Source organism: Tachypleus tridentatus, chromosome 7 (genome assembly GCF_004210375.1).
Source record: "Tachypleus tridentatus isolate NWPU-2018 chromosome 7, ASM421037v1, whole genome shotgun sequence".
NCBI classification, from domain to species: Eukaryota; Metazoa; Arthropoda; class Merostomata; order Xiphosura; family Limulidae; genus Tachypleus; species Tachypleus tridentatus.
In genome coordinates, this window is record NC_134831.1 from 127828323 (window position 1) to 127843934 (window position 15612).

The 15612-nt window shown below is 33.4% G+C and overlaps 1 protein-coding gene across 1 annotated transcript; it reads left to right on the forward strand.

Annotated features, from left to right (window-relative positions):
- Positions 1 to 1332: 1332 nt before the first annotated feature.
- On the forward strand, positions 1333 to 15428 carry LOC143256566 (techylectin-5A-like). Its single transcript, XM_076513941.1, has 6 exons — positions 1333 to 1422; positions 10542 to 10724; positions 11044 to 11216; positions 11988 to 12093; positions 13971 to 14135; positions 14948 to 15428. Exons 2-6 carry the CDS (start codon positions 10559 to 10561, stop codon positions 15214 to 15216), a joined length of 879 nt encoding a protein of 292 aa, XP_076370056.1. The 5' UTR covers positions 1333 to 1422; positions 10542 to 10558; the 3' UTR covers positions 15217 to 15428.
- The last annotated feature ends 184 nt before the right edge of the window (positions 15429 to 15612 follow it).

The window sequence follows — 15612 nt, forward strand, 5'->3', positions numbered from 1 at the left end:
GTGTGTGTGTTTATTTTGTTTTGAAATTCACAATAACTTTTGTATGTGATCTTGTGTGGTAACTCTTTTGTCAGAAATGAATTGGCAATATTTATTTTGTTTTAATTTCGCGCAAAGCTACACGAGGGTTATCTGCGCTAACCGTCCATAATTTAGCAGTGTAAGACTAGAGGGAAGGCAATTAGTCATCATCACCCACCGCCAACTCTTGGGCTACTCTTTTACCAACGAATAGTGGGATTGACCGAAACATTATAACGCCCTCCCGGCTGAAAAGGCAAGCATGTTTGGTGTAACAGTGATTCGAACCCGCGACCCTCAGATTACGAGTCGAACGCCTTAACCCACCTGGCCATGACGGCGCCTATATTTATTTTCTTGTTTTTTTATTTCTTTCAGGATTTTATTAAATAACGATTGATTAATTGGAATCAAACACAAATACAAAATGGGTTATCTGTGCTTTGCCCACCAAGAGTATCGAAAACCGGTTTCTGGAGATGAGAGTTCGCAAACATTCCGCTGTGCCACTGGAGGGCGTCTTTTAAGAAGTTGTCATTAATTATGAAATGAAAAATAACAGCTTTTGCTCAAAACATTTAACAGACACTACTATTTCGTTGATGAAAGATAAATATAATTGCTTTATCGTGGTAAAAATAATGTTACATTCTTTCACTGTGCGTGTCAATCAACAACATTTAACTACCAGATGAATCCATACCCTTCTTTAACCAGTTAAAACTGCCAGATCTGAGTGAAGTTTGGGGTATTTCACATGTATTTTTCTATTGTTGAGCCACACTATTGATATTAAAGTTTTACACGACCAACTTGTATATCAATCACAGCAGCTTAGTTTTTTTCGTATCTCAAGATTGGCTAAAATACAGATTCGGTTATTATGACAACCAATGGACAGTGTTTAATTATTTCACGCGTTTTTTCTATTGTCTGTGTTTGTGCGAATGGGATGCCGGTATATTTTTTTAATTTCATAAAACATAAATAACTGCTTTGGGCTATTTTTTATAGTATGTATGCGTGTATATAGTTCACGACCTCTTTCTATTGTTGTAAACCATAATAATAGCCGAACAAGCAAGTAGGTTTCCCAGAATGTTTACCAACCGGTTTTTATAACATTGGATGTGTCTTAAGTCGATGATCTTATCAAATCATTCACTAAGGTTAAAAACCGGCATAAATGCTCTTTCCTAAGTGAGAAAAATAACCTTATCTGAGAGAAAGTTCACCTTGAAAACCAAGTCAGCATAGAGGCATTCAAAGAATGTCGTTAACATATGCCCATAAAAGGAAAGTCGTCATCTCTATTATATCACTATATAAACGTTCAGATCTTCTAAAACGCTTCAGACTTTAAAAAGTGGTTGAGCGAACAGAGCACACCTTCTACATTAGGTAGGTGCATCTTGGTTTTTCTAATACCATGCGAATTAGGCGACGCTTTTCACAAATACACCTTTTTAAATATTTTCAAAATCATGTTTTCTAACTGATGCGTATAGTCACTATTTTTTTCGGGCAGAGCATGGCTTAGTGGTTAACAGGCCCGGATTTGTATTTCCAAAGCTCATAGTTCGCACCCCTCCTCTTTTGGTACGTTATAAGAGTGACAGATACACTGTTGGCCAAAATCTTAAGGCCAATGAACATAAAGACAAAATATGCATTTTGCGTTGTTAGACTCAACCACTTACTTGAGTAGAGATTCAATAGATGAAAATAAGAAAAGGGAAAATATAAATAAAATCTTTTTTAGCATTTAATAGGGAAAATGTGAACACTATTAAATTAGCCTAAATACTAGTCGGTCAAAGTTTAAGGCCATACAGAAACGAAGCATTAATCGGTAAACACGTAACGAAATTTAATCATTTGTGTTCAAGCATTAGCGTTGTCAATATCTTCCACTGACATCTCCTGTTTTACATTGGGTAAAAACATGGCAAAGGCTAAAAAGTTGACAGAGTTTCAACGTGGCAGAATTGTCGAGCTGCAAAAGCGAGGTCTTTCTCAACGTGCCATCGCTGGTGAAATTGGGCGGAGTAAAACTGCTGTTGTAAATTTCTTAAAAGACCCTGAGGGATACGGAACGAGAATTTCAAGTCGTCGGCCCAAGAAAATTTCGCCGGCGTTGAGCAGGAGGATTCGACGGGTTGTCCAGCAAGACACCTACCGATCGTCGAACCATATTAAGGCCCTTACGGACACAGAATGCAGCTCAAGAACAATAAGACGGCATCTACGAGAGAAAGGTTTTAAAAACTGTAAACGTCTTCAAAGGCCACGCCTCCTTCCACACCACGAAACAACTCGGTTAAACTTTGCTGAGAAGCACCAAACATGGAACGTAGAAAAGTGGAAGAAGGTTTTGTTTTCTCTGATGAGAAGAAATTTAACCTGGATGGTCTATATGGTTTCCAACGTTACTGGCACGATAAGGATATCCCACCGGAGACATTTTCTACCCGACACAGTGGAGGAGGTTCCATCATGATCTGGGGTGCTTTCTCCTTCCATGGAACAATGGAGTTTCAGGTTATACAGGGGCGTCACACAGCGGCTGGCTACACTGGCATGCTGGAGAGAGCATCCTTATTGACTGAAGACCCTCGCTTGTGTGGAAATAACTGGATCTTTCAGCAGGACAATGCTGCAATCCTCAATGCCCGCAAGACAAAGGACTTTTTCATGATGAATAACTCTATTCTTTTGGACCATCCAGCGTGTTCGCCCGAACTGAACCCCATTGAAAATGTTTGGGGGTGGATGGCAAGGGAGTCTACAGAATTGGACGTCAATTCCAAACAATGCATGATCTTCGTGAAGCCATCTTCACCACTTGGAATAACATTCCAGCCAGCCTTCTGCAAACGCTTATATCGACCATGCCAAACTGAATGTTTGCAGTTATTCGCAATGACGGCCGTGCAACTCACTACTGAGACCTCTTGTTGGGCATTTACCACCCTGTTTAGGACTTCTTTTTGGTATGGTCTTAAACTTTTGACCAGCTAGTATTTAGGCTAATTTCATAGTGTTCACATTTTCCCTATTAAATGCTAAAAAAGATTTTATTTATATTTTCCCTTTTCTTATTTTCATCTATTGAATCTCTACTCAAATAAGTGGTTGAGTCTAACAACGCAAAATGCATATTTTGTCTTTATGTTCATTGGCCTTAAAAGTTTGGCCAGCAGTGTATGTCCCATTATTTGATTAGACAAGAGCACCCCACGGAGTAGGTGGTAGGCCTTATTTATATCTATTTATATCATTTTTGAGAAGCGTACAACGTTATGTTAATATTAATAAATTTTACACTTTTGTTGTAATTACGTTTAGGCAATATGAGTTGTTACTTGAAGTCTGTGTTTAAGTTATTGCATGAATGTCATAGACATAAAATTGCCTAGCTTTACGAAATGACTTAAATGTGACACGTCTACAGCGAATGCTTCAAAAACACTGAAATTTCTGAGGTGTGTCATTAGGCTTAGCAACGAAGTAATAAATTTTTTGTATTGTTTGACATAAATGTGACACTTCTACAGCGAATGCTTCAAAAACACTGAAATTTCTAAGGTGTGTCATTAGGCTTAGCAACGAAGTGATTATGTTTTTGTATTGTTTGGCATAAATGTGACACTTCTACAGCGAATGCTTCAAAAACACTGAAATTTCTAAGGTGTGTCATGAGGCTTAGCAACGAAGTGATAAATTTTTTGTATTGTTTTACATAAATGTGACACTTCTACAGCGAATGCTTCAAAAACACTGAAATTTCTAAGGTGTGTCATTAGGCTTAGCAACGAAGTGATTATGTTTTTGTATTGTTTGGCATAAATGTGACACTTCTACAGCAAATGCTTCAAAAACACTGAAATTTCTAAGGTGTGTCATTAGGCTTAGCAACGAAGTGATTATGTTTTTGTATTGTTTGCTGATGGGCCACTTTTTTTTTTACTTAGGTTTGAAAGTTTGAACTACAACATTTTATTTTTACTTTAGTGTGTAATGAGCAGCACATCTCTCTCCGCGTGCAATATAAGATGTGCAATTTCACATTGTAGCCGATATCTAAATATTACATTCTTTCCCTGTCATTGGTTTGGTTAGCTGTGTATCAGAGGTATAATATTACTGTGCAAATATTGATTCAAAGATTAGCTAGCCTACAAGGTTAAAGATATTAGTTTTGTCAGTTAACTAAGAAATTAACTAGAAATGTTGATCCTTTGTTGCTACGTGACTAAGGTTTCTCATACTTTGTATTACACAAACGTTGGTTGACACTCACTTGATTTTTGTTAACGTGTGTTACAGATAATGCTTTATTCTTTAATATTAGTAATCGTTGGTTGTCACCCAATACATAGACTCACCTAAACGTAGTACAGTGTTATTTATTAGTCGGATATATTTATGTACATATTCAAATTCCAACGATAAAACGCTCACTTTTTAATTAATTAAAATTAATGTTAGCTTAAGTGTTCCATGATCCAGTTAGCCATGGATTTGCTACAATGTTTACCTTGTAATATGTTTCTTGTTTTAAGTTTATTTGTAAAGACATAATTGGAATTCTTTTCTATATTTTCAATACGTCAGTTTAATATTTTCCCTTTTTAAAACTCAGTTAATAACCAATTCTTTGAATTGTTACTTATCATAACTGTTTTTTTATGTTCACGAGGTTAGACAGACACCATAGGTAAGTTTCTTGGTTTTCAGTACAGAATCTATGTTTTATGTGTACTAAGTTCATCATCTAGTAATGACTTAATGTTAGCTGAAATCGGTACCATTGTAGGAATTTGCAGGAGAAATTATGTAACTTGTACTAAGAGTTAAAGTTAAAATAATCGTGTGTATTTGAAGTTGCATTCAATACGCTCCAAAGCAGTTACTGACTGACATTGAATATAAATATTAGAAATGGAACTTGGAATTCTTCTCAGTTGAGTGATTTCTACTTGTTAACAGACTATTTAAAAGACAATCACATGCTCAAAGTGGCAGCACACCATGAGTCATCGATCGTGCAGGAGAATAAAGGTCACTGCCAAATACAAAATAATGTGGATAGTGACCAAACACATTGAAATCTGGCAAAATGCAAATGAAGTGACCACATGCATCTTGCGCTCACTACTGCCCACACCAAAGTACTCCTGTAGCCTCAACTGAGGCTACATATTAGTAACCTGAAATAACAACAAAACCTTTTCCAGGTGAGTCATTACGCACCTTCTGCTTACGTGATGCATATTATTCCTGAAACTGTAAAGAATCTCAAAAAATGAGCGTTTAGGGATAATTTCTAAAGTAGGAGGATTAGAACAGTGATAACTCACTAACCAACATGTACCCGTGCTAACCAACAGATCGCAAAATTAAACACGAAGCTTATAACTTTTCTTAATAGAGATTAACTAGACGGAAGCAGGTGTCTAGGAGATAGAAAATAGGTTTGTTTTTGTTTTAATTTCGCGCAAAGTTACACGAGGGCTATCATCTGCGCTAGTCGACCCTAATTTACACTAGAGAGAAGAGTAAGACTAGAGAGAAGGCAGCTAGTAACCACCACTAACTCTTGAGTTACTCTTTTACCAACGAATAGGGAGATTGACCGTCACATTATAACGCCCCACGGCTGAAAGAGCGAGCATCTTGAGTATGACAGAGATTCGAACCCGCGACCCTCAGATTACGAGTCGAACACCTTAAATGTATCTCAGAACGGCTGGTATTGGTATACCAGCCATTTGCAATTTATTATAAATTTCAATATCGCATCTTTTCATATCACTTAAGATGGTTTAACTATTTGTTTCGTCCCCGATGGCTCAGTGGTAGGACTGAGAGCTTTATCGCTAAAAATCGAGTTCATTGTTAAAAGTTTTGCGTTTAACAACAAACGATTTGTTTTTCTAAGTTGTGTTTTATTAAGACCTCCACAGATGGCAGCAGTGATTCGTACGAACCACACGATGTTTGTAATTAAGCATTAAAGCTAGACAAGGGAAACTATCACTGCTCTGACCACTATGGGTATCGAAATCCGGTTTCTAGTAGTAAGTGTCCGCAGACAAACTGTTGTGCCACTGGGGGAATGAATCATACGACGTTCAGTAGCAAAGTTTTATTTTCCGTCGATCTGTTTGTTTGTTTCTTTTAGAATTTTGCGCAAAGCCACACGAGAACTATCTGCATTAGCTGTCCCTAATTTTCAAGTGTAAGACTAGAGACGAAGCAGCTAGTCATCTCCACCCACCGCCAACTGTTGGGCTACTCTTTTACCAACGAATAATGGGATTGACCGTCACATTATAACGCCACCACGGTTGAAAGGGCGAGCATATTTGATGCAAGGGGGATTCGAACCGCGACCTTCAGATTACGAGTTGAGCGCCTTAACCACCTCGCCATGCCGAGCTCCTTTTGATCTGACGGAGCGTAAGGATTGACAACTTAATGAGTATCATCCGGTGTGAAATAAACCACCTATTTCTAACTTTGAAAATTGTCGTGTTTAGCTAGAAATTACTTCAATATCCAATAAATGATGAGTTATCGTGCAAAATATCATCTGGACATATACCATGATTCAATATTTTAGATATATTTTAGTACATTCAATAGTTTTATTATAAAGTATACTTCAGTATATTCAATATTTTTTATTTTTAATATATTTTAGTACATTCAATAGTTTTATTTTAAAGTATACTTCAGTATATTCAATATTTTTTTATTTTTAATATATTTTAGAATATTTAATAGTTTTATTTTAGTGCATTCAATAGTTATACTTCGAAGTATATTTTAGTAAATTCAGTAGTTTTATTTTTTAGTATATTTAAAACATTTAATAGTTCTATTTTAGTACATTCAATAGTCTTATTTTAAAGTATATTTCAATATATTTAATAGTTTTATTTTTAGTATATTTCAGTACATTCAACAGTTTTATTTTTTAGTGTATTTAAAACATTCAATAGTTTTATTTTTAGTATATTTAAAGCATTCAATACTTTTATTTTTAGTATATCTAGTATATTCAATAGTTTTATTTTTTAGTGTATTTAAAACATTCAATAGTTTTATTTTTAGTATATTTAAAGCATTCAATACTTTTATTTTTAGTATATCTAGTATATTCAATAGTTTTATTTTTTAGTATATTTAGAACATTCAATAGTTTTATTTTTTAGTATACTTAGAACATTCAATAGTTTTATTTTTGTACATTCAATAGTTTTATTTTAGTGCATTCAATAGTTTTATTTTTGTACATTCAATAGTTTTATTTTAGTGCATTCAATAGTTTTATTTTTGTACATTCAATAGTTTTATTTTAGTGCATTCAATAGTTTTATTTCTAGATTGTAATTTTAAATCTACTTCAGAAGTTTAGATAATTTGACTTAGGTAATCAATATTTAAGTCAATAAAATAATACGGAAAATATTGATAGGTATTCGTTAAACATGTTAATATAACAAGTTTATTAGAAAAACTAATATAACAAGTTCATTACAAAGACTAATATAACAAGTTCATTAGAAAGACTAATATAACAAGTTCATTACAAAGACTAATATAACAAGTTCATTGGAAAGATTGATATAACAAGTTTATTAGAAAGACTGATATAACAAGTTTATTAAAAAGACTGATATAACAAGTTTATTAGAAAGACTGATATAACAAGTTTATTAGAAAGACTGATATAACAAGTTTATTAGAAAGACTGATATAACAAGTTTATTAGAAAGACTGATATAACAAGTTTATTAAAAAGACTGATATAACAAGTTTATTAGAAAGACTAATATAACAAGTTTATTAGAAAGACTGATATAACAAGTTTATTAGAAAGACTGATATAACAAGTTTATTAAAAAGACTGATATAACAAGTTTATTAGAAAGACTGATATAACAAGTTTATTAGAAAGACTAACATAACAAGTTTATTAGAAAGACTAATATAACAAGTTTATTACAAAGACTGATATAACAAGTTTATTAAAAAGACTGATATAACAAGTTTATTAGAAAGACTGATATAACAAGTTTATTAGAAAGACTGATATAACAAGTTTATTAGAAAGACTAATATAACAAGTTTATTAGAAAGACTGATATAACAAGTTTATTAAAAAGACTGATATAACAAGTTTATTAGAAAGACTAACATAACAAGTTTATTAGAAAGACTGATATAACAAGTTTATTAGAAAGACTAACATAACAAGTTTATTAGAAAGACTGATATAACAAGTTTATTAGAAAGACTAATATAACAAGTTTATTAGAAAAGTGATGTTATGTATTTTAAACCCACTGAATGAGTGTTTTTGATTAATTATACTAACAAGTAATACGTTTACTATATCAGTTTATTAGGCTTACTTCATACATGTCATATTCACTTACGCTACGTCCAACTTAAAATATGATTGGATATCACATACCGCATGCGTGTGGGCTTTTGATTCAACTTAAAATATGATTGGATATCACATACTGCATGCGTGTGGGCTTTTGATTCAACTTAAAATATGATTGGATAGCACATTCTGCATGCGTGTGAGCTTTTTATTTCTCTTTCATTTACTTCATTTTTATTTTCATTTTTTAAAGGTGTTTGAGAAGTTTCAGGACAAAGTGTTTTTGTTTTCCAATGCATGACGTAGTTTGTTGATTTATTTATATAGTCCCCCGCTGGTACAACGGTACGTCTATTGATTTACAACGCCAAAATCAGGGGTTTGTTTCCCCTCCGTGGACACAGCAGATAGCCCGATGTGGCTTTTTTATAAGAAAACAAAATTATATTAACATTAAAAAGCAAACAATAACAATAGGATAATCATAAACTTCCTCAAAGCACACACATGGGCGTCCGCAGAAAGTCTTTCCAGAAGTAGTCCGAAATTGTGAATTTAATAAAGATTCATACACCTGTGGTGAATGAATAAAATAGGGACAAGGTGCCCTCTATCCTCATACATCTCGACGCCCAGCAACATACCTCCCATGACATCATCGGATATCTCAAATAATGTGCAGGAAAAGGTAGAGTAGCCAAGGAGTTGGCGGTGAGTGGTGATCACTAGCTGCCTTCTTTCTCCCTAGTCTTACACTGATAAATTAGGATCGGCTAGCGCAGATAGCTCATGTGCAGTTTTGCGCGAAATTCAAAAACCAAACAGAAGGTAGCACCTACAGATATATAACCCCAATTAAATAGAGTAACTGAACATTATCAAAAATATAGAATTAAAATCCATATACCATAAAACCAACTAGTGGTTCTCACCAAATTAACCAAACGTAAAAAGAGAACCAATAATATATATGAATGGAACATTCCTGCAGACTGCTACATACCCTCTCCACCAAATTTCTAAAACTAACTTATGACTCAAAACTAACGTGAATAAACTACTTAAACAAGGTTAGAACCAAAATCTGGCAAAAAAAAACAACAACAAACAAACGATGCTGGGAGACTAACTGGGTAATAGCAACAGCTGACAACATATTAAACATCTACAAAACATGCATCTGACCTGTAATTAACTACGTAGCTTCAGCATGGGTAAATGTAGCAATAAAACTAGTACAAAGTAAACTACAAACTGTGAAAAACTCACCACTTATAACCGTTTATAAAGTTTCTAGAACTAACTACTTCCCCTGGTTTCACGCATGAACACTCAAACACAGAAACAGTAACAGATTGACTCCACATAGTACACTAAATTACTTCAAAAAAATTATTTATTATACAAACTAGGTAGCAGATACTGGCTACACGAATATTATTGTCCTAATCACTTCTCACCAGTGAATAAATATATAAGAAATAAAAAACACGCCACCTAACTACTCGACATATCAAACCTAACATAATTTTAGGTTATTCTTAAAACATTGTAGGATATTCAGGTAAATGTTCTCACTTTTTAACTTAAAATGTGTGTAAAATGCTAAAACATCATTGGAACTCTTTGTGAAGTGTAGGATTATATGCTAACCAAACAAAGAGAAAGTGTTATATGCATCATATGTTGCATTACTTACCTACATGAGCATGCCTTTGAAAGGGATCAGTGCTGGTTCTGATCCTCGTGTAGTCAATAAAACATCACCTTACGAATAACATCATGCGCAGGAGTGAGGAAGAGGTCAAAAGCACCTGACTCTTCCCAGTTATCAAAGACCCGACAATAGACAGACATTGGTATTTCTCCTATTGTGAACTTTTCGCAGTGTAATCTTTGCCAGTTAGTAGAGAAATAGTGTGAACAGGCTGTTTCTACAACAATATAACCTTGATTTCTGTTAGTTATGGTGAGAAAAAGGATTGGTAGAATGATTATCAAAATGATAATAGATTATCTTTTGTTGTCAAATAATGAAAATACAAAACCAATGAGAAGTATACAATTTGTCTATAGTTTAAAGTGTCTAAAGCTTTACTTTTGTATATAACACTAGCTAAAGAAAACCCAAAAATGCACAACCTACGGAATATTTTACTTGTGGTCACTCTGATTGGTCAGAAGTATGGATTAACGAGTAGCCAGAATAAGGAACTCTGTGACGTCACGTCGTCCACAGGCCTTCTGGATTCTATCACAGTCTTGGCTTCTCACGTCAAAGAACAGTTGAAGGACAAAGGTCAGACTGACAACAAATAAATCCTTGTGGTGAAACTTTCTAAAAACAGCCACATAAATATTAACATGTGTTCTTTTTTCTCTTATAAATCTCTAATGGCCAGTAACTCTCTATATACATGTATTGGAATAGCGTGAATCATACATGTATATATATCACAAATTATATAACAATATGTATATATTAAGTTTCTTTAATGTTGAAAAAGTCATAGGTTATTTCTATTAACAAATACTTAGCTATTTTCAATTTTCTTACTAACTTAATAATTATGATATAATGTTAACTACAAATACTGTAACATTATTATTTGGCACAGGAACAAGTGAAGTAGCTCAACCAATCGTTTCTCCTGATCCAACGGACTGTGCTGACATCTTACTGAATGGACATCGTTCAAGTGGAGTGTACCGTATTTGGCCAAAGTCTTGGATGACTGTAGGAACTTTGAATGTTTACTGTGATATGAAAACTGACGGAGGGGGGTGGACAGTAAGTACCACTTACTATCAAGGATGAAAGTGTGTGTGTGTGTGTTTTTCTCATATATCTGCTGAGAACACCGCAGGATATCGAACCCCTAATTTTAGCGTTGTAAATCCATAGACTTGCCGCTCTACCAGCGAGGAACCTTATAATATAAATCAACGTTCTATAATCTAGTAACACAAGTCCAATTGTTGGTAATATTAAAAACAAAGAATCGTAATGGTTAAAACCTGAAGACAAAAGGCAAAAACTTTTATGTTAACCTTATACAAGATCTTGGACTGTCACATTCACCCAAGTTAGGGGTCCGTGGTTATGAGATGAAAGGAATAGTTTGCTAACGAAACTGAACAAAATTCAAAAGTTTTGTTATTAAAAGTAGTTAATAAAATCTCATTTGTTTATTGTCTTATCTTAAAACTTAAAATATGATGACGATAAAGCAAAATATACTTAATTAACTTAATATAAGGTTTTGGACTGCAACATTCACCAAAGTTAGGGAAGAAGGTTTATGAGATGGGAACAGTAATATACAAACTGAAACACGATATAAAGCTGTTATTACGGTAAGTGATATTTAGAACAAAAAATATGCGATGTAAAAAACGTTTTGTTATTAAACTTCCAGGTTACAACACATCAATTTCAGTTTTCATTTGGTTTAATTTAAGTGTCTGTTTTTCATTATTTATTTCCATCTTGTTTTCATACTCGAAACAGATAATGTTATTGTCTGGGCAAATTAAAATAAACATAGTGTTTTAAAATCAGGTAATACAGAGACGAGGGAATTATGGGAACCCTAATGACTACTTTTACAAACCATGGAAAGATTACAAACTGGGATTTGGAAACATTGAAAAGGATTTTTGGTTAGGTAAGTTATTAGCAATAATTTTTATACCACATACCCGCGTTACAACACGTGAGAAAAGGCCAAGCAAAAGTATATAAACAAATTATTTAACTTTGAACAATAACTAAATTAAATGATATTAAACAGGTAGCCTTCGTTTTATATTTTCCTCGGATACGTTAATGTTTTACAAAAAATATCTTGAAACAATGAATTAATATACTTCTCTGCACTGTTTATTTTGTTAGACCTGTACCACTCTGGTATATTTCTGTCAAGTTATATATACCTACTTGTGGTGAGCTGGTTTACGAGAATAATTGTATACAGATAAACTATACCTGAGTAACAAGAAATTTCAAGATCTTATGGATGGGCGGTTAATATGGCAGCAAGCGCGAAAATAGGCGTAACAAACCAGTCCCACAAATACAACCATTTACATTGTGTTTCACGAATGGTTGTATTGTGCGTCTCCCAAGTTGAAAAGACGTGATTTTGTGCTTTGCACCTTTCTTATATCAAATCCACAACGGGCTATCTGCTGAGCCCACCAAGGGGAATTGAACCCCTGATTTTAGCGTTCTAAATCCGTAGACTTACCGCTGTACTAGCGGGGGACAGTTGAAAAGATGAAATTAAAGCAAGATAAAAAAAGTTCATATAAGCAAAGTTGAAAATATAACATTAAAACAAGATAAAACAAGTAAACACAAGCAGAGTTGAAAAGATGAAATTAAAACAATGTGAAGACTGTGAGAAAGTAGCTGAAAAGACGAAAAACAAATTCATTTGGACCATTATTTTCTTGTATTTCTTCTTCGACAATTATAATTTGAAAGATTGAAAAATGTTAATAATAAAAACAATGACCGAAGTCATGATATCTGTAGCAATATTATATAATATTCTTTATTAACTTATCTTGTCGTGAGAACGGACTGCATCAACAAACAAAAGTAACAAATAATAAATACAAAACGCAATCTGAAAGCATTGGAAACATTCAGCTCTGAAGGATTTATTATCACATATTTATTGTAATATCAATGTTCGTTTACGTTTAATTTATATTTCGAAATATACATACCTGTTAGATCTGTATTGAGAAATTTCCGCGTATTCACTAAAATTGTAGAAGATTCTAGAGTGCAAGAATCAACAATATATGTGTATACGCAAACACTGGTATATCGTCTGTATTGTTATACAAGCTTAAATTTCTAAAAACTCTCGTCAAGCCTGTAAGTTAATGAACGCGGTGCGATAAAAGAAATTATGTTATTGGTATATTATAAACCTCAAAAGATACAACTGTGATTAACGCCTATTAATCGAGAACTTTAGATATTTGACCAGGAATATTTATAAATTTCAAGCATTACAAACCGTTTAACCTGCAGATTCAGCTCCCCCTTAAGTGAATTGTACCTACATCAATCAACACGAAATAACTCGTTCATCGTAAACCCTCGATAAGAAATCATGAAAGTTCCAAACTAGAAAGAACACTTCATACTGTTGTAAGTTTTTAAAACATTTGCACATAGATCATTATTTGCAATAATCTATAATAACCGTTATTATAAATTGTATATTAAATTATATTTATAATAAAAAATAAACCGTGTGTATCAATCGTTTTGACTAATATAATAAACTGGATACATATCGACATTTATTTAACTTCTAAATTTATTTTATGATTCAACTCAGTTACAGGCTACTCCAAATTGTAATACGTAACACATCACAGAATACCAGTGATGAAACTGACACGTTATATCCGTGGGTACTAAGGTGTTTTTTACACATTTGACACATTCCATAGTTATGAACTACAAAGATTTTTGATTAATCTATACATACAGTAAAATATATCTATTTTTTGTGTCCAGGAAATGACCGAATATTTGCTCTCACGAATCAAAGAAACTACTTGATCAGGTTCGACCTAAAAGATAAAGAAAACGACACACGATACGCCATTTATCAAGATTTCTGGATAGAAAATGAAGACTATCTTTATCGTCTGCATATTGGCAACTACAGTGGAGATGCAGGTAAGATTAATCAAATACGTATGAAAAACAAACAATATTTCTGATGATTGAAGACAGAACTGACGCTGGACAAAACGTTTCATGATTTTTCTACACAGAAAAAAACAATTTTCTGGCTTTTTTCTAGAGATTCTGTTCCGCTTTGAGTAAGTGTTAAACATTGTTTTATCTTAGTATATTTCTTGAACTACATTTGTCTTATAAACCGTGACAATAATTTATCAAAATATTTAGTGTAGGAAGGATTAGTAGCATTGAATGAATTTAGGACTAAATACGAATATTGTTATATGAAAGATAAAATAATGTAGCTATTCTATAAACGGTGGTATTATTTAATCAGTTACCACTAAGTTCACGTTCATCCCCACATCCATTACCACGACACGTATAGTTTACCTTGAAAGTACTGGATTAACACAACAACTATGGTGTCAGCATTGGATTGATACAACAACTATGTTGACATATTTTGGTTGAAAAAACAGTAATGTTGACAGTGTTGGACTGAGACGACAGCTTCAGTGCAGTATTATAAGGACAAAGCCTAATTGACAGATAATTAAATTTAATATAAGGCATTTATATTTTAATTGTTTCTTCATTACAAACAAAGAAAGTTGATTTAATTTCTTTTCAAGTGGTTTCATTCTTCTTTTTATCTAAAACCATCAAATTTTAGTTTATCATGAAATCGTCAAATAAAATATTCCTTTTAAACCAGTGTTGTATTCAATTCACTAAATAGTTTTGTTAGAATGTTTGAAATTATAAGTTCTCGTATCTTTTGTTTTCGTATTTTTACCCCTCAGGAAACAGCTTTGGACGTCACAATGGACATAATTTCTCCACAATAGATAAGGACCACGATACCCATGAAACCCACTGTGCCCAGACGTACAAAGGAGGCTGGTGGTACGATCGCTGTCACGAATCCAACTTGAATGGTCTATACTTAAATGGGGAACACAACAGTTATGCTGATGGTATCGAATGGCGTGCTTGGAAGGGCTACCACTATTCTCTCCCGCAAGTTGAGATGAAAATACGGCCAGTTGAATTCAATATTATTGGAAACTGAGGCTTCCTTACCCCTCAGAAACTGTTGTTAAGAGCAGTCTGACAATTTCTGAGCACCAAGTGTGAGATTTTCAAAAAAAAACTTTTCTGCTAGGTAACAGCCTACTATTAGTTTCATAACACTGTGCATTAAGTATTTACTGGATAATTTTTGTTTACAAGAATTTTCTTTATATTTTGATTAAAGAAAAATAAAGTTTTTTTTTGCTTTTTTACGTTATGTACATTTTGCTGATAATCTTGTCCTTCTTTGTCACCAGTTTTATCTTGTAAATGAGATCGATTAGTTTAAAGCAATGTTTTCCAAACTGTGTGTCGTGGTTAGTTGCTAGAATTATAGTGAAGGTTTCAGCAAAAGAAAAATGTCGAACGTGAAAAAAATAAAAACTGCACTAAA